Source organism: Heterodontus francisci, chromosome 13 (genome assembly GCF_036365525.1).
Source record: "Heterodontus francisci isolate sHetFra1 chromosome 13, sHetFra1.hap1, whole genome shotgun sequence".
NCBI classification, from domain to species: Eukaryota; Metazoa; Chordata; class Chondrichthyes; order Heterodontiformes; family Heterodontidae; genus Heterodontus; species Heterodontus francisci.
The window spans coordinates 71916155-71943697 of NC_090383.1; the positions used below are offsets into that span (position 1 = coordinate 71916155).

Here is a 27543-nt window from a genome sequence, read left to right on the forward strand (position 1 = left end):
TATTCCATTCTCCACAATTTCAATCCTGTTATGACTCACCATGCTGAATAAATCCATAATTCTTTTCTCATATGATGTGAATATCTTGACTTATGGAATCCACAATGGAGACACAATGGGATAGAAACTGGTTGTAGCCTGTTTGCGTGCATGTAACTCATGGCACGCACGCTGCAGGAACCTGTACTGAAAGAACTGAGGCTTCCACTGAACTGGGCCCTCAAGCCTCATTTCAATAGCTAGGGTGAGCTTCCAGTGCCTGTCATGCCTCCAGAGGCAGCTTGCCCATTTCTAGAGAATCAATTTCTGAGCTGCCTCATCAGAATTAGCCTCTCCTCCTAGTTTGGAATCAAACAGGAAATTTGCATTGTATGTCTGACTCCAAGTCATTGATGTGAAATAGATACTGAAGTGGTCCCAGTAACATCCCGTCAGGCACACCACACCAACATAATTCATCTAACAAGTTCTCACTGTTTTCTTTTCTTCAGTGGATTTCGTATCGGGTCCCAATATTTACCCTGAATCCTCACAAATTTGAGTTTAATTATTAGCATTTCATATCGACCTTCATCAAATGCCTTTTGGAAGTCTAGATATCAATTCTTCAAAAAAGTCAATTAGATTGATGAGGCAAGACAATCCTCTTTTGAATCCACATGGACTATTGTTTGCTCTGTTGTAATTACTAGCTTGACTGTGCTAGCATTCTATCATCTGAACCAATAGTTTGGAGGTTTAAGTCTCATACATTTTTGAGAGAGTGCTGCATTTTCAGAGATTCTGTCTTCCATATCAGATGTTAAATTGAGACCCTGTCTGTCTGCCTTTACATGTCAACTGTGGCTCAGAGGTCGCCTCTTACCTTTGAGGCAGACATTGCTGGTCACATTCTACTTCAGAGATTTGAGCACAGAATCTAGGCTGATACTTCAGGGCAATTCTGAGGGAATGCTGCACAGTCGGACGTCTTGTCTTTTGGACAAGATATTAAAGTGAGGCCCCATCTGCCCTATCAGGTGGAAGTAAAAGATTGCATGGCCCTATTTTATACTACAGCAAGAAAGTTCTCCCTGATGTCCTGGCTAATACTTTTCCCTCTACCAACATCATTAAAACGGATTTATTGTTCATTGATGTTGTTACTACTTGTGGGCCCATATTATGGGCAACCTGCTGCATTTGCCTGCAAAATAATAGTGACTATAGTACAAAAGTGCTTTTGGACATTTTGAGAATATGAAAGGTGCTATACAAATGCAAGTTCTTTATTACAATTATGGTACAAATAATCCTTAGGTTTATTCCTGATAACTGATTCCATTATGTTACCTTATTTACTGAAAAGGAATTGACGTCTGATGGCTTTCAGTTCCAATGTCTCAACGTACAACTGAGAGTTACCAGCAGCTCCCCTATCCGAAGGTATCATTCCTGAATGGTTCACCAGAGTCATGGGGAAGGTTTGCACTCAGTTTTGGTGTCCAGACCTGATGAAGAAAATATAAGCTTCAAATAAAACTAATGTCTCTAACTGCACATGTCAGTTTTGCTGCCCTATTTGAAAATGAGCACCATGCCAGTCTGTTTCCAATCTACGAATACATTCCCATAGTGCCCCATTTGCCCTAATAAACTGGTTGTTAATCCTTCTCACATCTCTTTCCCAATCTTTCTTTGTATTCCAGGACAAGTATCACCCATCCCTGTGTTTTTTTAAACAAGTATTTTAGCCATCTAAGGCTTCCATCCCATTTATGTTGAAGTTATGGATTGTGCTTCAGTGAGCTCTTCCTGGGGATGACATGATGCTCATGTACTCCACTGTGAATATTGGAGGAACCACTCATTCAGAATAGTTACTAGTTTGTTCTCCTCAGCTTCAAGTCCATTCTGATTTTTTTTAATGGTTTCCGCCTCTTCACTGTTGAAGTTCTGAAATAATTTCTTTCTTGCATCTGCGGTTGTACTTCTTTCCTGGTCTCTCCTTGCCCCTCTGCCCACTCTTTTAGCACGATTCAGCATTTCCTATATTGATCCCACAAAACCTCTTCACCCTTTTTTCCCTAAAGGATTTCACGATGTTGCATCGAGGCTATTTGGACAACCAAACGATGTTCATTTTGATTTAATAAACAGACTTTAAAATAGTTTAGAAAATACCGCCATTTATATTTCAAAAATGGATAGACCTAGTCGTGTGCTTTACGTTTTATCACTAAGTGATTTTTTTTCTTCTGTTTAAGTTAGTTGCAGTATTGAGTTTATCATCATGATCGCCCGTAAGGTCTTGGGTGGATTTGCTGACCACATGATCACCGTACCTTTGGCAGTCAAAGGAAAAGAAGTATTTAAAGAATCAGACTTGTTCGAAAAATGCTCTGTAAAGTTTTTATAACCATATAAGACTAGCCTCTGATAAGGGTCCCAGGGTTCTGAGGCCAATCGACAAGTAAGTGCCAAGGTAATGCCCCAAAATGTGATTGGATGCACAGTGTGAAAGATGCTGACTGTTTCCCTTTGGAAGTGTCCCCTTTCCTCCAGCTCCGCCTCCGTGATGCCAATAACACTGAGCTCCTAACACGTCTGATATTGCTGCAGGACGACCAGTTGTAAGCGCTAGAATTTATTTTTAAGAGACGGGACTTTCTAGGAACTCTTAAAACTATGTAAAGCAAAATTTAAAAACAATGGATCGACTTTTACTTTTGCTGCTTTGCCTGGTTCGTAATTCTGTTTCTTGCGCTAACTGTCCCAAGCTTTGCAGCTGTAAATCGGATGGTCATATCATTTGTGAAGACTGGAAAGTCGATCATATTCCGAAGGATTTTCCCAAAGGCTACAGCAAGCTGTGAGTACACAACCCCTCACTTTTTATTGAGACGGGACAGCTGTGGGAATGCACGGAGGCACAGGAAACTGAACTGAAATTAAAATCAAACCCTAACATAGACCCTTGACACTGTCTGTAATTTCGCCCCTAACCCTAACTTTGACAGTCTTCTGTTTGAGCCTGACCAAAGCATCAGTTACTGGTAAAGGGGGCGGGGGAGAGCAGGGCAGCGGTTTACTTTCTTTTATCCAAAATTTACTTATGTACTTTTGACAGCTTATTATTCCTAATTTCCCTTCAGCATTCACTTGCCCAAATAATGAGCTCAAAGTTGTTGGATAATTCTCGATTTGTAAATGGTTCAGGTTAAGGATTTTGTCTCTATTTTCAGTTGCGCTGTGATTTAAATGCTGAATTTTAGGCATTTGCTGAGAACAAAGAACGTGCATTTAATTACCGCCTTTCAGGACGTCCCAAAATGCTTGGCAGCCATACTATAGAGCAACTGCGTAGCCAACCAGGTTCCTGAAACGAGATATTCAGTTTTAATGATGTTGGTGCGGGGATCAATAATTAATGTTGATCAGCACAGCAGGAGAAGTCTCCCCGACCACAACTATCACCGCTTGTAGTCTTTTATTTTCATCTGAGATGCCAGAAGGGTCTAACGTCTCATCCAAAAGACCATGCATAAAAAACACCTCCAACCACACAACCCTCCCTCAGTCTGTTGAAAGAAAAACACATTTAGCCTTACTCTTTTACAATGACATAATCAATCTTAAATCTGTTGAAATATTGATTTTATGAGTGTTGATTTTTCTTAAATTTGTGGGAAAGCTTATGCAGTAATATAAAAACTCACAGCAAAATAAAAGTGGCATTTAGCACCACTGAAATGGCACCATTTGTGCTTTCTCAGTGCTACATTTCAGTGTAGTGGGGAAAAACCCTTCTGACGTGGTGCTCCATCACCATCAGAGTTGGATGTTGTGTAAACTTTAGTGGTATGTCTTTTGCAAAGTGTGCTTCTGTGAAGATAAAGTGACACCTGCGAAATGTGTCTGCTTTAAAATAATATTAAAGCAAAGTCTCCATGAAAAGGAAATGCAGTGGAAGAGACCAGACGCCTGCAAAGTTGTATGGCTGCCAAAAGAGATGCAACAAAAAGTGAAGAGTTGCAATGCTTTGACTGGAAAAGTTTTAACAAAGTATAAAAACTGGTCTGGATGAGAAAAGACATGAAAAGGAGAGTGTATAAATCTAGTGTCCAGTTCACTCTTTGTATGGTCCTGCTCAAGGTACAAAAGCAGATGTTGTATCTTTTTGGAATGTATTTTGCACAATCTATATCAACTGGGGGAACATGGTGACTGACAATAAAATATAAAATATTATGAAAGGCAAGTCTTTGAGATAATCTAATTGCAGTTTTCATGGTTGCAAAGAAAATAGACAAAATTGGTCAAGGAAAATTGTTCACATTCCAGGAATAATAGTTAATAATTAGGAAGTTAAGAGACAGAAGAGAAGTCTACATTTTTTTCACCCCAAGAGTAATGAAGTTCACCAGTAAGCTAGCAGGGAAAGTCATTGAAACAGAAAGGATCAATGGATTAAAGAGAGAATTTGATTTGTTTCTAGAGAGAGAAGAAATTGAGGGATATGTTAATAAGGCTGTTTGGTGAGTTGATATATGGAAAAAGCTTGTCTTTTTTGCCAACATGCTTTTTTTTTCCTGGCTCTATAATGTTATTGGCTTTATGTTCTAAAACAATAAAAGAAAAGGCCTGTGTATAGTAACAGAATGAATTTGGACAGGAAGTATACAACAGGCAGGGAATATGTGCCGAACCCGAATTCTGGGAAGGCAATGGGATTGTGGAAGATAAAACTGAACAGTGAAACTGTGTACATGATGACCAGAATAAAAGAGCTGTGGCAGCTGGGAGAGAGAGTGAAAATAAACCATATAAAAGTTATTTTCTTTGGCCTCCTTATCTCGAGAGACAATGGATACGCGCCTGGAGGTGGTCAGTGGTTTGTGAAGCAGCGCCTGGAGTGGCTATAAAGGCCAATTCTAGAGTGACAGGCTCTTCCACAGGTGCTGCAGAGAAATTTGTTTGTCGGGGCTGTTGCACAGTTGGCTCTCCCCTTGCGCCTCTGTCTTTTTTCCTGCCAACTACTAAAGCTCTTTGACTCGCCACATTGTAGCCCCGTCTTTATGGCTGCCCGCCAGCTCTGGCGAACGCTGGCAACAGACTCCCACGACTTGTGATCAATGTCACAGGATTTCATGTCGCGTTTGCAGACGTCTTTATAGCGGAGACATGGACGGCCGGTGGGTCTGATACCAGTGGCGAGCTCGCTGTACAATGTGTCTTTGGGGATCCTGCCATCTTCCATGCGGCTCACATGGCCAAGCCATCTCAAGTGCCGCTGACTCAGTAGTGTGTACAAGCTGGGGATGTTGGCCGCCTCGAGGACTTCTGTGTTGGAGATATAGTCCTGCCACCTGATGCCAAGTAATTTCTGGAGACAGCGAAGATGGAATGAATTGAGACGTCGCTCTTGGCTGACATACGTTGTCCAGGCATCGCTGCCATAGAGCAAGGTACTGAGGACACAGGCCTGATACACTCGGACTTTTGTGTTCCGTGTCAGTTATGGTACATTTTATGGTACAGAAAGAAGCCATTCAACCCATCGTGACTGCGCAGCTGAAAAAAAAATAGCCGCCCATTCTAATCCCACCCTTCAGCACCTGGTCCGTAGCCTTACAGGTTACAGCACTTCAGGTGCACATCCAGGTACCTTTTAAATGAGCTGAGGTGAGTCATCATAATGACTGACTAAATGAAAGTGGCTGTGATGCTTTAATAACTGAACTTATGAAACATATGGTCGAGTGCACAGATTTTTTTGTACATTTGTTTTTCATTAAGGCTGTTCTTTTTAAAAGATTTATTTTCTTCACCAATACTTGGACCACAATTGTTACTTATAAGTGAGTTGTCTAAAATCGTCATACTTTATTTATAATGCTGTGTTTATTTTAAAAGTGGGATGTAAATTTCCCTTTCTGTTCAATAGCCTTTGAAGCATTCAGTTTAAAGTGCAATCTGTAAACTTACTATTGTCTTGGATGTATAAACTGTGTAATAAATATATTCTGTGTGTTACGGTCGTGTGAGGAGGGGTCAAAGGTTTCCCTCTTCTCCCTCTCCTTGTTAGACCACAACAGGTTTAATTCTTTCTTAAAGTGAATGTACTAGCCAATTCAGTAGGTGTTTGATTACTTACTTGCTATGATCAGAACAAGGACCAGTCAGACAGGTTTTCTTGAGTTAACAAAGCAAGAGGTTAACTTTATTATACCTAAACCTAACTAATAAAATAATAAACAACATGCCAACTTTCACACACACACTCTGGAGGTTTACACACACACAAATTGGTTCCATAGTAGAGAAAGGTAGATTGGTTGAGTTGGAGTACATAAAAAAGGTATACAGTCTGTGGGCTTTGGTGATTCAGCTGGCTTTTAGCTGAATTCAGTGGTCCTGATGCCTTTAGTTTGAAGAGGTAGATGACTGGTTCGGTGAGTCTCTTGGAGATAGCGAAGCGGATGATTTCCTCCAACAGGTTTCTGCTTATAGTCAGAGTATGCAAAGTTGGTCAGTCACCAAGCAGGATTTGAAAGCTTTCAAACTGGACTGGAGAGAGAGGAGTCCCATACTTTGGGTCTGCTCATGTCAGAGTCCAGTTGCTTCTCCTTTGCTGCAGAGAAAAAGGCCAGCTTAAAACCACAGATGGGGAAGTGCCTGTCACATGACAGTCACTCGGTCAGTCAAGCATAGCAGTTCGCAGCAACTCTCTCTTGCTAAAAGAACAAGAACAAGCAGTTCCTTTAAACTTCCTGCATCTTGGTTCTTGCTGGGAAATGCAGCCATTTCATCTCCCTTCTCACAGTACTTTGCCGTGTAGGATGCAGTGTTGCAAACTAGGTGATCGGCTTAAGCTGCTAGCAGTCATCCTGTTTTAAATCTCTTTTAAAAATGTCTTTTAAAAAAATTGATAAATTCAGATCTCCAGTCAGTGTATTAACGAAAGTTATCATTCAAAAAAACGTATTGGCGTAACACCTCCCCACCACGCGAAATGAAATGTGACAACAGGAACGTTCCATAATGAGGTCACAAATAAAAAAAAACTGTACACACACACTCATCAGTCTCACTATCATAGCCATACTCTTTTTCTTTTATCTGGGATGGTTCCATGCTGAACTAAACCCTAGATCAAGCATCAGCTATCACATAGTTTTTTCCTGCAATGAGGATAATCTTTAGGTATTAAGGTTGCATAAGCAGGCTCCAACGAAAAGGCCTTGCATTATAGGTTTTGAATTTTTCTGTAAAGGTCAAAGGATTGTGGTGAATATAAGCTGTGGTCTCTCTATATCCATTTTGGACATGTACCTCAAAATTTTTGAGAGCCAGCAACAGTTCCAGGGCTTCCTTCTCCAAAGTAGAGTATCTCCTTTGACGTTTGTTTCATTATTTGGAGAAGTGCCAAACTGGTCTCTCAATGCCTAACTTGTAGGGATGGGAAAATCTATCAACGCCTGTACCTTTGCTTCTCTACGCAACACTCTTCCTTGACCCACAATATGGCCTAGGTAGGTTACTTGAGCTTTAGTGAACTCGTACTTTGCAACATTTATCACGAGGTCAGTCGACTGTAACCTTTGGAAGAGGGCTTCTAACTGATCTAGATGGTCCCCCCCAGGTGTCACTGTACACCAACAGATCATCCAGGTACACTACAGAGTTGGACAGGCCAGCCACTATCTGGTTCATCAGCCTTTGGAAAGTGACTGGGGCATTTCTTAACCCAAAGGCCATCACCCGACACTGGAATAAATCAGCTAGCGTGACAAAAGCCTTTGCTTTTTTCTATGATCTGGGGTGTCAATTATATAATTCACCTAGCTAATTCTCTTTAGTCCTCTGTATGAGCCTCTAAACCGGGCTTTCAATGGTTCTCCCTGTATTGGTCTCCGGGCTGAAATGTTCTGGTCTTGGCATGTTTATCTGTCTGCCTTTTGATAGTTGTCTGTGAGCTTTTTAGGTGTCCTGAACTACTGCACAGGCTGTCCTGAGCCGTTGTGGGAACATGGAGATGTAGTCAAACAGGGAAGATTCGCCTCTGGGTCCCAAAAACCTCTCCTTGATTAGTTTTAGAGGATCTCACCTAGTGTCCATAAACTAATTCAAAGGGACTAAAGCCAGTGGACTCATTAGGTGGGTCCCTGGTAGCAAACAGAAGAAATCCCAGCCCTTTGTCCAGTCATGGGGGTACTCATAGCAGTATGCCCTGATTAGATTAGATTAGATTAGATTAGATTAGATTAGATTAGAGATACAGCACTGAAACAGGCCCTTCGGCCCACCGAGTCTGTGCTGAACATCAACCACCCATTTATACTAATCCTACACTAATCCCATATTCCTACCAAACATCCCCACCTGTCCCTATATTTCCCTACCACCTACCTATACTAGTGACAATTTATCATGGCCAATTAACCTATCAACCTGCAAGTCTTTTGGCTTGTGGGAGGAAACCGGAGCACCCAGAGAAAACCCACGTAGACACAGGGAGAACTTGCAAACTCCACACAGGCAGTACCCGGAATCAAACCCGGGTCCCTGGAGCTGTGAGGCTGCGGTGCTAACCACTGCGCCACTGTGCTGCCCTGATCATTGTCTTTAGGGTCTGGTGGTACCCCTCCAAAGCCCCTTGTGACTGTGGGAAGTGGGATGGGGACTTTAGCTGGGTTATGCCCAGATTATTCATGATTTTTTGAAAAATACTGGACATAAAATTGGTGCTCTGATCTGACTGGATCTCAGCAGGTAGCCAAGATCAGTTGATGAATTGGGTTAGCCCCTCCACCACTACCTTGGCAGAAATGGTTCTTGGTTGGATAGCCTCTAGAAATCGGGTAACCACATCCATAATGTTGAGAAGATACTGGTAGCCCCCCTTTTGTTTTCAGCAGGGGTCCCACACAATCTACCAGCATTCTGCTGAACAGTTCCCCAAAAGCCAGTATGGGAATTAAGGGTGCAGGTTGAGGCTTCCCCACAACCTGGCACATGTGGCAAGTCCAACAGAACTCCACCACATCCTTGTGGAGTTGTGGCCAGTGAAAATACTGTCTGATGCGGGCTTGGATTTTACTTATAGCGACATGTCCAGCCATTGGAATCTCGTGGGCAATTTTCAATATTTCCCGATGGTACCTCGTTGGCAACACTACCTGGTGAACCACTGGCCATTCCTCATTTGCAGGTCCGCGAGGAGGTCTCAACTTCCTCATCAGCATTTCATCCTTTAAATAGTAGTACTCTGGAACTCCCTCTGCTTCAGCTTCAGTTTGGGCAGTCTGTGCTAACTTTTGAAACCCTGGGTCGGCTTGCAGTTCAGCTTCCTCTAATGGAACTTGTTTGGCCATGGACCAGGTCATCAGGCAAAATGCCAGGGAACTTTTCCTGTAACTGCTCTGACTCCCTGACCTCTTTCAGTCTCTCTAAAACCACAGGGAAGCTACCACCTTCGCCGCCGCCAGATCATTAATAAGGAGCAGGTCGACCCCGTCCACAGGTAAACTAGGGACAATCCCCACATTTATGGGTCCTGAAACAAGGTCGCACTCCAGATGCATCCCGTATAAAGGTATGAGCTTATACTTTCCTACGATATTGTTTACTAGCACTCGAGCATTCAATGCACTCTCTGGGGGAAAGGTCATGCCTTTCCCCAGCAGGAGGGATTGGGTGGCCCCTGTATCCCTCAGCATGACTATGGACTTACTCACCTCACTCGAGGGGTATGGGGTCACTTTTCCTCTGGACACAAAATCCTGGTAACTCTCAGGGATTTTGTTCAGTTTTTCCACACTCTCTGCGGTAGGTTTACTGGGTTTTACTGCTGCAGTTAAAGTCATAGCCTGGTCTACTGTGCTTTCCATCAGGGCTCCTTTTTCTGCACTGGCCTGGTGTACCCTGACTAAACATATGGGTTTTCCCCATAACTTCCAGCAGTCAGCTCGAAGGTAACCTGCCTTGTTACAACGGAAACATACAGGCTTTCGGTGTCCCTCCTGTTCTCAGCACCTTCCTTTTTGGCCTGAGGAGGGCCCCCTGTGTTTCCAGCTCTCCCTTCTTGCTGTTCGTCCTCCTATCACTCTCCGATCTTCTATACTTTTCAGGTTTTTGGTGGTGACTAGGGAAGGGTTTCCCTTGGAGCAAGGGATTGTGAATAAGTGTATAATTATAAGCCAGGATTGCTGCCTGCCTGGCTCTTGGAACCTTTTGTTCCTCCATGTGGTTTCTTATGGAAAGGGGAAGCGAGTTTTGAACTTCTCGGGGGTGGTACCAGGTGATTGGAGGGTGGCAAATGTTGTGCCCCTGTTCAAGAAAGGGAATAGGAACAACCCTGGGAATTACAGGCCAGTTAGTCTTACTTCGGTGGTAGGCAAGTTGATGGAAAAGGTGCTGAGGGATAGGATTTCTGAGCATCTGGAAAGACACTGCTTGATTCGGGACAGTCAGCACGGTTTTGTGAGGGGTAGGTCTTGCCTCACAAGCCTGATTGAATTCTTTGAGCAGGTGACCAAGCAAGTGGATGAGGGTAAACCAGTGGATGTGGTGTACATGGATTTTAGTAAGGCATTTGATAAGGTCCCCCATGGTAGACTTATGGAGAAAGTCAGGAGGCATGGGATAGTGGGGAATGTGGCCAGTTGGATTAAGAATTGGCTAACTGATAGAAGGCAGAGAGTGGTCTTAGATGGTAAATACTCAGCCTGGAGCCCAGTTACCAGTGGCGTGCCACAGGGATCAGTTCTGGGTCCTCTCCTGTTTGTGATTTTTATTAACGACTTGGATGAGGAAGTCGAAGGGTGGGTCAGTAAATTTGCAGATGATACAAAGGTTGGTGGAGTTGTGGATACCGAGGAGGGCTATTGTCGTCTGCAAAGGGACTTGGATAGGTTGCAGTGCTGGGCTGAAAAGTGGCAGATGGAGTTTAACCCTGAAAAGTGTGAGGTCGTCCATTTTGGAAGGACAAACACGAATGCAAAATACTGGGTTAACGGTAGGGTTCTTGGGCATGTGGAGGAGCAGAGAGACCTTGGGGTCTATGTGCATAGATCGTTGAAAGTTGCAACTCAAGTGGATAGGGCTGTGAAGAAGGCATATGGGGTGTTAGCGTTCATTAGCAGAGGGATTGAATTTAAGAGCCGTGAGGTGATGATGCAGCTGTACAGGACCTTGGTAAGGCCTCATTTGGAGTACTGTGTGCAGTTCTGGTCGCCTCATTTTAGGAAGGATGTGGAAGCCTTGGAGAGGGTGCAGAGGAGATTTACCAGGATGTTGCCTGGAATGGAGAATAAGTCTTACGAGGAAAGGCTGAACATTCTAGGCCTCTTCTCATTAGAACGGAGAAGGATGAGGGGTGACATGATAGAGGTTTATAAGATGATCAGGGGAATAGATAGGGTAGACAGTCAGAAACTTTTTCCCCGGGTGGAGCAAAGCGTTACAAGGGGTCATAAATTTAAGGTGAAGGGTGGGAGATATAAGGGGGATGTCAGGGGAAGGTTCTTTACCCAGAGAGTGGTCGGGGCATGGAATGCCTTGCCTGGGGAAGTTGTTGAGTCAGAAACTTTAGGGACTTTCAAACGGCTTTTAGATAGGTATATGGATAAAGGAGAATGATGGGGTATAGATTAAATTGTCCTTGACAGAGGACAAAGGATCGGCACAACATCGTGGGCTGAAGGGCCTGTTCTGTGCTGTATCTTCTATGTTCTATGTTCTATGTTCTCGAGGAGGATCACCTCTCTGAGGTTTCTATAGGCGGACTCTATCTTAAATACCCGTATCCATTGGTCGAAAGCGAGTTGCTTAACCCTTTTGAGATTGATGTAAGTTTGTTCAGGCTGCTTTCAGAGAGTTCGGAACTTTTGCCAGTACACCTCCAGTACTAGCTCGTATGCACCCAGGAGAACATTTTTAGTTATCTCCTAATCTGATGAACTCTCATCAGGAAATAGTGAATAAACCTCATGGGCTTTTTCTGTTAGTTTGCTTTGCTATTACAATGTCCAGCTGTCTACAGGCCACTTCAACTTTTTTGCAAGCTTTTCAAAACAGATGAAAAATGTTGCCACATCTCCCTCATTGAACTTTGGTATCAACTGGGAGGACTTCAAGAGCTCAGCACCCAGTCCTGAGCTGGGGGTAGTTCCCGCACTCATGGTGCCTTCACTGGTTACATTGGGTCTTCCCCTATTCAGTTTGAGCTGCCTTAACTCCATTCAGAAAGCTCTTTCTTTTTTACTTTCCTTCCTTTCTTTTTCCCTTTCCTGGAATTCTCTTTCTTCTTTTTCTCTATTGGGAAAGCTCTTTCTTTTTCTTGGGATTCTAATTCTAGTCTCCTCTGTTCTAGCTGTATCTTAGCTAATGTTATTTTGTCTGTTTCAGATTCTATGCCTGTCTCCGGTTCTTCAGTGTCAATTTTAAAATGGTTGGCCACAAGTTTTAGGATTTCAGGCTTCCTAGCTTTTGGATGGACAGTAATCTCTAATTGCCCAGCTACATTCCTCAACTCTTCAACAGTTAGGGCTTTTAACCTGGCCCGTTACTTCACTCTGTTCTAGGCAGGTACTGGCCTCGAATGTGGATATTTTAGTATTCTAGCACTGAAAACCACAAGAAAACCCTGTATTGAAGATTTTAAATTATTGCTCAGCATCAATTTGGTTTCCCACTTCCAATTTCCTGTTTGTCTTTGGATTTGATCCCAGACGTGAGCCCCCAAATTTCTGTTATGGTCAAGTGAGGAGGGCTTGAAGGGCAAACCTCTTTTCCTTCTCCTTGTTAGACCACAACAGGTTTAATTCTTTCTTAAAGCGGATGTACTGGCCAATTCAGTAGGTGTTTGATTGGTTCTTGTTCTGATCATAACAAGTAAGTAATCAGACAGGTTTTCTTGAGTTAACAAAGCAAGAGGTTAACTTTATTGTACCTAAACCAAACTAATAAAATCATAAACAATGTACCAACTTTCACTCACACACACACACTGGAGGTTTACACACACACTCAAATAGGTTCCAGAGTGGGGAAAGGTAGATTGGTTGAGTTAGAGTACATAAAAAAGGTATACAGTCTGTGGACTTTGGTAATTCCGCTGGCTTCTAGCTGAATTCAGTGGCTTTTAGTTTTAAGAGGTAGATGACTGGTTTGGTGAGTCTCTTGGAGATAGTGAGGTGGATGATTTCCTCCAACTGGGTTTCTGATTGTACCCAGAGTATGCAAAGGTAGTCAGTCAACAAGCAGGATTTGAATGCTTTCATACTGGAATGGAGAGAGGGGGACCCCCACTTAGGGTCTGCTCATGTCGGAGTCCAGTGCTTCTCCTCTGCTGCAGAGAAAAACGCCAGCTTAAAATCACAGATGGGGAGGTGCTTGTCACATGACAGTCACTCAGTCATTCAAACATAGCAATTTGTAATATCTCTCTCTCTTGCTAAAAGAACAAGAACAAGCAGTTCCTTTAAACTTCCTGGGTCTTGGTTCTTGTTGGGAAACGCAGCCATTTCATCTTCCTCCTCATAGTCCTTTGCAATGAAGGATACAGTGTTGCAAACTACTTAATCATCATAAGCTGCTAGCAGTTATCCTGTTTTAAATCTCTTTTAAAAATGTCTTTTAAAAAAATGAGTTCAGATCTCCAGTCAGTGGATTAAAAAAAATTATCATTCAACAAAACACATTGGCATAACTTTTGTCTTGGAGGAAAAGAATGGATACACATAAATCTCAATCACATTAGAGATTTCATTATTAGTTATTATATTTTCTTCAATGTAAATGTGTTCAACATTTTATTCCGGTATCATATAGACCAAGATCAATGGGTTCAATAATCATTTTGCAGCCTGTTTAAATCCTTGTGAATCATCAAAATGCCTATTCAATTATTCCTAATCTCCATTGTGCAAATTTTATTTTGTAGGATATACTACATTTGCTTGCATCCCAGACAATGCTCTCTTCTTTCTCTCAGGACACAGTGTAACCAGGCTGGCTGAAATTCTTATCTCAGTGATAACAAATAATAATGGAGTTGTTCCAGTTACCAATGTAAATAAAACTGTATGATACTGTATTCCATTTCTACTGACACGCAATACACTTTTTGTTAATTTTAGAATGTATGAAGTCACTCGTAATGCCTTTATACTTATCTCTCGCAGTCAGGGCAGTTCTTCTGAGGAATATCTGAAGAACAGATGTTAGGAATGTCTATTTTGTTAACAGGTGCTCTTAATCATAAATGCAACCAGACACCAGAACAATCGTCCTTATTTTTAGAATAAAAGAAGTATTTATAAATCATCATGCTACTCCCAATGAGCTGGAACAATTGCATGCATGCAATTATATGCTAAATGGCCAGAATAATCTTTTCTGTGGTAATTTTACCATGTACATTGTTATGGTTATTTGACTAGTAATCTAACTTTTAGCCGGCATTGTCCACATTGAACTATATAAACCACCATACGGAACAACTAAAACATTAATTGGGTCAGGCCTAAGTAAATGATATTAACTAGCCATTTTCCACAGGAAATAACCATTGTATTTCATGGATGCTGTGAAGTATAGTAGTAGGTTTTAATTCTGCTCGCAGATAAATACTCCACCAGCCGCATTATCAAATAGTAGTAAATGTGAATGGAGGATTCTTCTTTGCTGGTGACAGCATTATACCAGCAGAAAGCAAAGAAAGAAAGGGGAAGAAGAACGAGCAATTGACAAGCCATGATCCAACTACTTGGTATTGACAGTCAGAGCAACAGTGCTTGCATGCTTGGTTACATGCATTACTCAAACTGTTCCTTCAGATTGTTACTGAATTTACTCATAACTCTGAAGGTGACATCAGCCATGATACCAGATGCTTTATGCAGGCACCAGAGGATGATTATATTGGTTTCTGGCAGTCTTTAACTTCATCTGCATATTGAATCCACTGATGCATTGTTAATAATGAGTTCCAGATTCATTCACTTTCCTAAACCTGGGAAGCAACAGGCTGGCACATTGTAATGATAGTGCAACAGCATGTTTTTTTTATGAGCTTTGGATGTAACAGACCTCATACATGTAGAGATACATCCATCGAAACACAACACAGTCACACATAATGCACCAGATTGTGATGTGAGTGCTGAATAAATGGCACCAGCCCATAGAATTTCTTTGGAGTATTGGATGGCAAGTTGCTGTCAGCAGGACATCCAAACAGTGCGGTGTCCTTTACAGAGTATCTGGGACCTGAATTAGCACAACAAGCAATTGTGTATCTCCTTAACCAATCAGATTGAGAATTGTTAATGAGAAGCACAGAATCTGAACCAGGAGGTTTAAGTTAGAATAGTGAACTCAACATCAAATCAAGTACAGAAAACAAAATAAAAAGAGGGAAAGAAAGATCAGATTAAGAGAGAAATAAGACAGAAAGAAAAAGTACAAAAAAATTTGATATTTTTAAATCTCCAACAATAATTATAAAGCTTGTAAAAGTTAATTTTTAGTACCAGTGTGGTTGCATGGCAGTGATTAAGATCTAGCACATCATTAAAAAGATACTTAGCCTGGAATGGACAAGCCCTAATTTATTATGGTGAGTTTTGTATAGGAACTTCACATCATTTAATACATTTGAATGGAGAACCAGACGGTAAGATAAAGTTTTCATGTACCTTAAGGAAGAGTGATGCATTGCATAAAGCAGTTTCTGGATTTTCGCATTTAACTGCAAATGTCTGCTCACAGGAAGTTGCTGTTTGATTTGCACATAGTGAGCCCTGTGCCAGGCAGGCACCCCCCGCACCCTCCCCACCGCCATCTGTCAAGAATTAGGAAAATTAATTTCGCCACATGAACATTGATTTTAAACTGTTGATGGTGAAGAAAGAACTTGCTTTAAAAAACAATTGGAGACTTTGGCTGGAGAGAGACATTAGCATATCAACAGACAGTACTTCAAAGGACAAAGGGGTTATTCCCTGCTCCAATTTAATCCACAATGAACTTTTGATTACCACATGTTGAAGATGGAAATAAAAGCAAAATACTGCGGATGCTGGAAATCTTCAACAAAAACAAGAAATGCTGGAATCACTCAGCAGGTCTGGCAGCATCTGTGGAAAGAGAAGCAGAGTTAACGTTTCGGGTCAGTGACCCTTCTTTGGAACTGACAAATATTAGAAAAGTCACAGATTATAAGCAAGTGAGGTGGGGGTGGGGCAAGAGATAACAAAGGAGAAGGTGCAGATTGGACCAGGCCACATAGCTGACCAAAAGGTCACGGAGCAAAGGCAAACAATATGTTAATGGTGTGTTGAAAGACAAAGCATTAGTACAGATAGGGTGTGAATACACTGAATATTGAACAGCAGCAAGTGCAAACCTGAAAAAAAACCTGCAAAAAACCGTGGGTAAGCAAACTGAACAAACTAAGATGAAATGAAGTAAATGCAAAAAAAGATACAGCCCCCCATTTTACTTTCATTTTTAGTTATTTTTTCTTCCTTTTTTTTACATTTTTTTTACATTTTTTACTATCTTTTTTTGCATTTATTTCATTTCATCTTAGTTTGTTCAGTTTGCTTACCCACGGTTTTTTGCAGGTTTTTTTTCAGGTTTGCACTTGCTGCTGTTCAATATTCAGTGTATTCACACCTAATCTGTACTAATGCTTTGTCTTTCAACACACCATTAACATATTGTTTGCCTTTGCTCCGTGACCTTTTGGTCAGCTATGTGGCCTGGTCCAATCTGCACCTTCTCCTTTGTTATCTCTTGACCCACCCCCACCTCATTTGCTTATAATCTGTGACTTTTCTAATATTTGTCAGTTCCAAAGAAGGGTCACTGACCCGAAATGTTAACTCTGCTTCTCTTTCCACAGATGCTGCCAGACCTGCTGAGTGATTCCAGCATTTCTTGTTTTTGTTGAAGATGGAAAGGCTAGCATTCCAGGTTAACTGCTAAGATGGCCGAATACACAAACAGACGTGGTTGGACCGGTTTTGGTCACATGACTAACTGACTATTGGAGTTTTCTGAATTTGAACTTCCAACAAGGAATTGGAAATCAGAAAGCATTTTTCTCCTGGATTGAGAACACCTCTCTCCTGTCTGCTCTCATCTCACTTTCACCAGCTTTGAAAACCATTAAAGACACATGAACCCCAAGAGAGAAAAGTCTCCTACAGCGAACAAGTTTTAAGAAGAATACTGAGCTCCATTGAAAAGCAAGACTACTTACAAAAGGACTACAGTGAGCTCAAAGCACAGTAAACAAGAAGCTCTTCTGATTTTGCCTCAAACGTCTCCATTTTATTTTTCTTCCCTTTTCCTATTTCCTTATTTTGCATGCATGTATTGCATGTGCATGTTAGTGTGGGCATGTCATATATTCCTAGGCGTTAACCGTGTTAGAGTTTAAGTTTAAGGTTTAATAAATTTCACTTTTCTTCTTTACACCTAAGAAAGCCTGTTTATACTAATTTCTTTACTTTATAATTGGAAAGTGGTGAACAAGGATTCTCCAAAGGGGAGCTCAAAACACAGTGTGTTTAAAACAATAATGTTAAAACAGTAATGCAATAAACCTATTTCTTAAACTAAAACATAACAGCAGACTCACCAACTTTTATGTTTTTCTATATTCCAGCTATTTATACACTTTTCCTAAAAGTAATGAATTAATCTAACTATTTGCACACAGACCCTTACAATAGATACTCACTGAGCAATCAACTTACTACTTTTCTGTGATGTCACTGTCTGCTATTTTTCACTCTTCCTTCAAACCCAGCATGCGCCGATTCCAAGCAGCTCCCATGTAAGTAGTTAGGGTAGATAGAGAGAAACTATTTCTGCTGGTTGGGAAGTCTAGAACTAGGGGGCATAGTCTAAAAATTAGAGCCAGATCTTTCTGGAGTGAAATTAGAAAACACTTCTACACACAAAGGGTGGTAGAAGTTTGAAACACTCTTTCACAAATGGAAATTGATGCGAAATCGACTGTTAATTTTAAATCTGAGATTGATAGATTTTTATTAACCAAAGGTATTAAGAGATTGGGGGAAAAGGTGGGAGTTAGGTCGCAGATCAGCCATAATTTTATTGAATGGCAGAACAGGCTCGAGGGGCTAAATGGCCTACTCCTGTTCCTATGTTCCTACCTTCTTGTCTGGATAATATTATGAAAATTTAATCCAGTTATATTTTATGTAGAGCTGGAATAATAAAATTTGCCTAGAAACTAACGTATAAAAACAAACTAAAGTGGTTGTCCTCTTTAATGGTAGCCATTTTGGGAGAAAAACTATACCCCATTGTCAATTTAGTCAATCATCCTACACAAACTTTAAAATACAAAATACAATCAATATGATTTCAATAAAATTCACTCAATAATTTCCCTTTGTGTGTGCTTGTTCGATTTGATATTGCATTAATTATTTTGTTTCTAAATATGCTTTATGACAATTGTATCACATGCACATAATATTTTGCTCAGTTTTATTGCTACCTTATTACACCTCATTTGTCTTGGGTCCATGTACAGTTGGCTGTTCTGTGCCTTTTGGCTGCTACTAGTTGTCACACAGCTAAGGGAGAAAGCAAACACATCCAGTTCCATATTGAAAAATTGTGAAGTCAGAATGATAGATGGCACAGTGCCACTGATTGATGCACCTGGAATATCAAGGTCCTCTTCTATCTTATAAGAGAACAAAATTATTTCAATTCTTGCTTCAAAGTATATATAGCTGGGAATGGTCACTGCCACAGGCATGACCTTTCCAGATAGGCTCTTTCCTGTCTAAGATGTTCAAAGCTTACTTTTATTATGGTTTCATGAGCTTACATCTATCTGGCTGAGATAATATCCAAATACTAGATAATCCTACACACAGTACAGCCTGCACGCCATCCATTATTTTGGCTGAAAGAACATGCATCATTAGCTATCAGCCACAACAAAGTGCATTGCACTAAGAGTCGACTGAGGTTCTGCGAGTAGCCCATGGCAATATTGTCTTTCATGGATTTTTTGCATGAGTGTCTTTCAGGTCCAAACTAAACCTTGTACATCAACCACCTCACTGTGTAAGACAGAGTGCAAGTCATGCAGTTCTGCATTGAAGTAGTTATCTCTAATGTCTATTTCTGAATCCCTGTTACAATTGAATTGTTTTCTTGACGACAGGGGCGAGAGGCCCCATCATAATTCATTCTCTTCCCATGCATTTAGCCTCCGTCACTTTCAGACTTAAGAAGATGTACTGCACCTTCTCCCTCCATTCCATTTGAATAAAATTAAGTCATTGTTCAGTGGATGTGATTAACCTCATGTGGTGTGGCTCTGTTTTCCTAACATTGATATTACCATGCAGTAGCTTTCAGGGGTCAAGAGGCTTCTGAAAGATAGCACCTCTGATCACTCAGCATTCTCTCAGTATCCTACTGAAGATTACAGAGCTGAATTTCCATAGAATCTCTCTTGATCATCCAGCATAACTTGAGTGGAAAATCCATGGAAACTCATGAAAAATAGCATAAACACTGTTCACACCACTTCTCCAGGATTTCCACAGGTCTTCAAAGGTGGATAGTCAGGACAACTTCTGTAAAAATGAATGGGCAATATGCTTAAATCCTGGAGTTGGGCTTGAATCCACATCCTCTGCTTCAGAAATGAGTACTAAAGTGACATTTAAAGATGCATTCCCAGAAGGCAAATGCTTATAAAGAGTTGATTTTCTTTGAACATCACATCTTTGGAGCACTTGAAAAATCTTTGCTGTAAAATATTGCAGTAGACTTCCTATTTTTGGCAGGCAGCCTGATGTTAGCATACAATAATCGCTGGCTATAATCCCTTTAAAGACGTTGATAAAAATTGCAATATGTTCCAAAGATTTCTGGTACAGACCAAATGCAGCACCTGTTTTGCAGGATAAAGTACAGTGGGTTTTTTTTAGTGTGCATAACTGTGTGTGCGAATGCAGCCTTATTCATAGAAAGTAATGGCATTATGGCAACTTGTAGCTTAAGAAACAATAACCTGATTTCACAAGAAGATTATGTGTGTAATATATCAGCCCCAGCAGCATAAATTTTTAACTAGTACCTGGTAGTGTGTTGCATTGCAATTTAATTTGCCCTAACCGTAAATTTACGAAAGGGTTGTCTTCCATCTGAATGACACTTTGTTGACCATAACTGAAAAACGGTAGCAAACATAATCATCAGGTATTAGGCATTCAGTTGCTTTTTGTTGTAGCTGGGTAGAGTGATATTTGTTTCAATGTTGAAGTACTCAGTCTTTGACATTTATCAGTACAAATCAAATAGTAAAGTGAAATAGAATAAATATTATTGAGTACTAGAAAGCTTGAAAGCAATTAATGCTAGAGGACATATATTCACAAAAGGTGATGGGATTGATTGGAAGTATACCTGCAAAGGACAGATCTGGGCACCAGGGGCTTTCATTCTTCATGTTTACTAATAGTACATAGTACTGTTCTCTGTGCTTTTGGTTAGATCTAACATAGTTGTAAGATATAATTAGGTTTCTCAGTGCAATATTCTCAAAAACAATTGTTTCCACTGGTATATCTTTGCATAATAGTGTATCTGTGTTCATCACACGGCCCTTCTTTTATTGATGGTGATGGGTGGGACATAGCAGGTCCAAATTAACTATGAAGATTGTCCTATAGAGTTTCTCTTCTGTAAAAGGAACCCTTATGACAATGCAAAGAAAACCAAAATAAGCCTGAAGGTAGGGCCAACCTGTTTCCTTAGTGTTCAAATCAGGTATTCCAATGTATAATAAAAACAGGAAATAGTGGAAATACTCAGCAGGTCTGGCAGCATCTGTGGAGAGAGAAACAGAGTTAACAGTTCAGGTCAGTGACCCTTCATCAGAACAGTTGTTCTGATGAAAGGTCACTGACCTGAAACATTAACTCTGCTTCTCTCTCCACAGGTGCTGCCCGAACTGCTGAGTTTTTCTAGCACTTTCTTGTTTTTATTTCAGATTTCCAGCATCTGCAGAGTATTTTTATTCCAATGTATAATGGTTCTCCTTGAATTTGTGCAATTTGTCCACAAACAAAATTTTGCCATCAAAGGCATGTCGATGACCATTTCTGTAGGATTTCTAGAGCCTGAGGAGAAGTGAGGATTGTGACATCAAACATGTCATGTGACAACATTGCCTAGAAAGGAAAACAATTAATACATTTACTGGCAAATAATCTTAGATTGGTCTCTTTCAACAGCCCCCGTTCTGAGAGGTTACTGGACAGACTACTGACCCTTGGTGCTACCTGCTGCCAATCATGTAGCACTGCTCTCCTGTGGGGAGTGAGGCCTGGAGGGCCATAGAAGAACATCCTCTCACATCCATTTCATACAGGAGAACCTCCATTTGCCATCTATCAAACGGAGGTGTTAACCAGGTGATTCCTTTGCTATAAAAATTCCCTTTGCCAATCAAAAATTTTGCACTAACATGAGACTTTGCCAGCCAAATATTTGGTCCTCTCTATATGTAGCCACTTAGTTTTAAGTAGCTGTCTTGCCTTTATTTCACCTGCTGCCTGCATGATGCAAACTTGCAGTTGTAGCACATTCCACAGCAGCACCTTACATCTAATTAGTTACAAAGAAAAGTCAACATTATAATGCTACTATCCACCAGTTCTCAACTTTGTGTTGGCTGGTTTCCACAAGTTTATTTTCTTTCTGTTCTTTCTCATTTCAACCAACAAATTCTGATGAACTTTTACTCCACTCCTGCTGTAATACCTGAGTGGCAACCTTCCCTCTCAACTTCAGCTCTACCTGCCATTGCTGATTTTAACATTTCTTTCCCTGTGCCTATCTTGCTGGGCTGCTTCCACTGTTAGTTCCCAACAAAAGGGAAACAACTACAAACTGAACTATCAGACAGATATGGCGGATAGTTAGAATGTGGAACTTGCTACCACTAGTTGAGTCGAATTGCATAGATGCCTTTAAGGGAAAGCTAGATAAGTACATGAGGGAGAAAGTAATAGAATGATATGGAGATAGGGTTAGATGGAATAGGGTGGGAGGAGCTTCGTGTGAAGCATAAACACCAACACAGAGCAGTTGGGCCGAATGGCCTATTTCTGTGCTGTAATATATATAATTCTATGCCATCTGCCGATGCAAAAACTAGCCAGCATCTCACAGCGATTGCAGAAATAAGGATCTGGACTGAAGTTAGGAGGGATAATTTCATTTGAATATCACAGCACTGAAAGTTGTTACAGAAGTGCTTCCTTTTTTAACATTTTATTTTTTTGAGGACTTGTGTTAAAACTGAAAAGATTCCATGGATGTGTTTTTTTTTTAACCAAGTTCAGTGACAGGCGAAGATGTTGTTTGAAAGCCACCTATGCTGTAGGCCACCCCATATAAATGGCATCATTATACCCCTAAGCACAGGTGGGCAAGTCCTGTCTGATTTGAAGTGCTTAATGCTCACCAGATTACTACATGCTATTTCTGTTGGAGAGATAAATACATCTGTGCTTTTATCAGCATATTTTATATATTTTTGGGGAAAGGACAAAACAATTGAATGTGACTGTATTTATAGTTTGATAATAAGTTAGTGTTCCAGAACTGCTGCAGGTTTCAATACCCTCTCCCTTCTAAGCAGAAACCTGAATGGACACTTTGGCAGGTAAAGAGAGCTCAGGCATTATTTCAAGTTGCATGTACTTCACACACAGCGAGACATGAAATACCTAGATGGACCTCGTATGGTCCTCTGATGGTAGGCCAGATTTTGTTCTCATCCTGGCAGGTTTCATGGAGGGTTGGCGGGAGAACTGGGGCAGAATTGTCACCATGGAACCTGACGCTGGGAAATCCGGTTCAAATTTTCCCAGGGGTGGGACAGGATGCCGCCGACCTTCCTGCCCAGAGGCCAAATAAGGGCCTCTTCCTGCCTCTGCTGTGCAGGGAGGTCACCTTGTAAAACAAGGCACCCTCCCTGTGGGCTTGGGCAGGGTGAGGGGGAGGGGGGGTTTCCCCTTCATGGGCAATTTGTGGCCTATAGAGGACTCCCATCGGGAACAATTGAACTCCCTCCGGGACCCCCTTCCTCCCTCCTGGACCGAATGCCTACCCCTCACCTCCCCCTCACCAGGGCCTTCTGGACCGGCCCCGATGATTCCACTTCTCCTACCTCTTCTCCGGGATTCCAGTGCTGGGCCTGGGTCCATGGCCTCTGCAGTACTGGCAGTGGCCACCGCTCCTAGTGGTACTGCCGATACTGCTGAGCTGCCAGCCCTGTGATTGGCCAGCAGAACTTGGTGGGATCCCCATCCCTATTAAATCTTTAAAGGGACGAGCATCCCGCCTCCTTAAACTTTGACATCAAAAGACCAGAGGATCAATTTGGGGGGGCTGAGAAAATGCAGAGGCAGGGCTCCCCCCACCTTTTCAGCCCAGTGCCAAGAGCCCCGCCTCCTACACAAAATCCAGCCTGGTATGCGGCGCAATTAGGTTCATAAACTTACTCCAACCTACTATTAGCCCTGTAACAAAGTTGCTGGTAGGCATTATCCTACTTCACAAAATAAGCCTATCAGGCAGCTACAGCGAAAGTAAATGAGTCCGGGACAGTTTTGCCCAGAATCTCAGTATAAACCTAGGTTTTTATAAGAGGCTTATGGACCGCACTGATGATACTTTATCAGGAATGTGATCTATCACCTGTCAAAGGACACTTTGGGGGGAATTTTCCCAGGCAAGAGGATGCAGGTTTGCATGTATGTGGGGAGTTAAATCCCCTGAAATTGATGTTGGGTCAGGATCCCGACAACATTCTGCCCTCTTCCTGGTTTCTGTGGGGTGACATTGAAGATGACCAAGAACCGGGTAAGTAATTAAGGCAGGTAAAAAGTCAATTAAGAACATTTTTAACCTTCATTTTTGGATTTCCCAGGCAGGGCACCTGTTTCCCGACAGGCCAGCAACTCACCAGGGTCACCACAGTGAGTGGACAGTGAGAAGAACTTCAGTGAAACTGACAAGCTGGGAAAGCTTTGATTAGTTACACTGAAGAGCTCCAGTGACGGCCATGTGAGAGACTGCTGCTCTAAGCACTGCTCTAAGAGGGTGTTTTCACTGCTTGACAGGTGATTATCAGCTTCTTGGAAGTCAAATCACCTGTCTAGCACTTCACTCATCTTCAACTTCACTGCTGCCAGCTGTCACCACGACATGGGAGCAGCTTACTCAACTCTATACCTTACACCTTTGACGAGGGATAACAACAGAAGCCACAGTACTGCCAAATGCTCCAGCAGCAGCAGGAGCAACACCAGCAGGAGCGCCAGCTGCCTTCTCCTCATTTGCATGCCCCTCCACAGGCAGAAAAGATGGACACTAAGATACAGCTGGAAGGAGGCGAGATCCACAACATGGGGTTTACAGGTACAGGATCAGCTCTCCGAACATGTCTGAGCACAGTGCCTCAGGAGACGCAGACTCTCGCAGCATGTAATTGCTGACATCCGCTACCCCTTGGAATCCATTCCCAATGGAGCAGGTGGGCATACATTGCCAGTGGCCAAGAAGGTGCCTGTCACTGGAGGGCCACACTGCTGCACCCTCAACCACCACCAACCCCCCCCCCCCCCCACCCCGCACCCCCTCCAACCGTGGTCTCTGCTTCTCATCACATTGTGTGCGCTCTTCTCCTGCAAGGAGAGGAAATGAAAGGTCTGTGCACTCCTAATGGCTTGTCTGGATAGAAGGGAAGGACAGCAGTGAAAGGTAACTGTGCAGCATGGGTGCAAGAGGGCAATAGGCTGAGGGTGAGTGTAAGCGTTGGCTGTTTGGATGGGGATGTGAGATGCCTGCAGAGAGAGGAATGATTGGAGCTGCAAAGAGTGTTGTCCTGAGGTGAGCTGTGTCTGAGAATGCTGTGCAAGTCAGAGTGTGCGGCTTGGCATCCGACGGTGCTATGCTATGTGCCTGTAATGCCCTCCTATAGTCCTGTGTCCTCTTGGTACATGGTCTCTGCTGCTTACTTCCTTGGCCACTTCCATCCAGGCCTGCTTGGTTGGAGAGGTTGTCCTCTTCCTCCCACCCTTGGGAGAGCTCACCTCACAGTAGCTCCTCAGATCCCCCCAACAGGATCGCCTGGTTAGAGAGAGAGAGACGGTGAGGAGCCTTCCCAGGTCTTCTCTCCATTTCTGTGGTTGCTGCAGCTTCAAAAATCCAAGTGCTGGTGAGCCCTTTAATTAGAGATCTTTCCTTTGGCAGATCCAGTGTGCCACCTTGCCCACCCTCCCTGACTGGTCAGGCAACCCGGGGGTGGGATGCTAATGCGTTGGCTGAGTTAAAGAGCCCGTCCATTCAGAAATTGGGTTCCCAACCTAGAAGTGGTCCCGCTGTTCCAGAGGGAATAATAATCCCTTTGATTCTGAAGAAGATAAAAAGAAAGGCAACAAGGATGATCTCCACTTAAGTACATTTAGAAATGAAGGTAAACTTTGTGCCTTGGACTTGGATTCACAGGAGAGGCATAGACTTAAGACAGGACTCTGATTCATGACTTGATATTATTCAGGGCATTGACAGAAGTAGGTAAGATTGCTTGAGGTGATGGGGTCAGGTAGAAGTAGAGGACACCCATTTAAATGGTGAAAGCAGACAGTGAGATCAGGTGTGTAGAGATTTATTCAGAAGGCAATCAAGCTTGAAACAGTATTAGTCATGTTTTTGGAATACAAGAAAATTGTGGCTGAAAAAAAGATAAGATTTTAGGTAATAAGCAATGGTCTGGGTCTTCCTGGGGGCTGTTTGATCATTTATGTGGGGTTGGAAAGGAATTATTGGCAAATATTTCCCTTGACTGGTTACAGATCTCTGCGTTTGGTTTCTGTCCTGAGAGGAGAGGGAAAGGAAGGGCAAGGAGGCAGGGATAAGTTTACTAGATGCAAAATGAGCACATATGAGCCTGATGACCATCTCTCATCCTGGGTATTTTTTTTTTTATTTCCAAAATATACTTTATTCATAAACATCTGTAAAAATTACATTGCCAGACAGTTTCCAAACAGCACCAAAAAATACAAACATTGCAAGGGAGATCAGTTTCCTTCAATACTGTCATGAGTTTCTTCCCAACCCTTCCGTTTCACAATTGTCATGTCAATTACAGTTTTACATTTACAGCAATTGAGAATATTAACGATACAGTTCGAGGGGTTTCCCATGGATCCAGCCCCTCAGTCCAGCTTGGTGGGGGAACCTTACACTGTGCTCTTTCCCCATTGAGCCTTTGCTGCGGCTGCCCCAAGCTTTAGTGCGTCCCTCAGCACGTAGTCCTGGACCTTGGAATGTGCCAGTCTGCAACATTCGGTGGTGGACAACTCTTTGCGCTGGAAGACCAGCAAGTTTCGGGCAGACCAAAGGGCGTCTTTCACCGAATTGATAGTCCTCCAGCAGCAGTTGATGTTTGTCTCGGTGTGCGTCCCTGGGAACAGCCCGTAGAGCACAGACTCCTGTGTTACAGAGCTGCTTGGGATGAATCTTGACAAAAACCACTGCATCTCTTTCCACACCTGCTTTGCAAAGGCACATTCCAGGAGGAGGTGGGCGACCGTCTCTTCCCCACCACAGCCAACGCGGGGGCACTGTGCGGAGGGGGCGAGACTTCGGGTGTGCATGAAGGATCTGACGGGGAGGGCCCTTCTCACCACCAGCCAAGCTACGTCTTGGTGCTTGTTTGAAAGTTCTGGTGATGAGGCATTCCGCCAAATGACTTTGACGGTCTGCTCGGGGAACCATCCGACAGGATCCACCGTTTCCTTTTCCCGTAGGGCCTTGAGGACATTCCGTGCAGACCACTGCCTGATGGACCGGTGGTCAAAGGTGTTTTTCCGCAGAAACTGCTCCACGAAGGATAGGTGGTACGGCGCCACCCAACTGCATGGTGCGTTCCGCGGCAATGTGACCAGGCCCATCCTTCGCAACACCGGGGACAGATAGAACCTCAGCACGTAGTGACACTTGGAGTTTGCATACTGGGGATCTACACATAGCTTGATGCAGCCGCACACGAAGGTGGTCATCAGGATGAGGGCCACGTTGGGTACATTTTTCCCGCCCATGTCCAGAGATTTGAACATCGTGTCCCTCCGGACCTGGTCCATTTTACATCCCCAGACGAAGCGGAAAATGGCTCGGGTGACTGCCACGGCGCAGGAGTGGGGTATGGGCCAGACCTGCGCCACGTAGAGCAACAACGTGAGCGCCTCGCACCTGATGACCAGGTTCTTACCCACAATGGAGAGAGATCGCTGCCCCCACATGCCCAACTTTTGTCGTACCTTGGCTACTCGCTCCTCCCATGTTTTGGTGCACGCCCCGGCCCTTCCGAACCATATCCCCAGCACCTTCAGGTAATCTGACCTGACGGTGAAGGGGACAAAGGATCAGTCAGCCCAGTTCCCAAAGAACATGGCCTCGCTCTTGCCGTGG

At 42.7% G+C, this 27543-nt stretch overlaps 1 protein-coding gene across 1 annotated transcript in view; it reads left to right on the plus strand.

The window, feature by feature from the left end:
- The first annotated feature begins 2690 nt into the window (after window positions 1-2690).
- Window positions 2691-27543, plus strand: part of LOC137376716 (follicle-stimulating hormone receptor-like) — a 214329-nt gene continuing 189476 nt past the window's right edge. Inside the window, exon 1 of the mRNA XM_068045690.1 lies at window positions 2691-2851. Within this exon, the coding sequence (XP_067901791.1) occupies window positions 2691-2851 (161 nt within the window). The remainder of the gene's footprint in view (window positions 2852-27543) is intronic.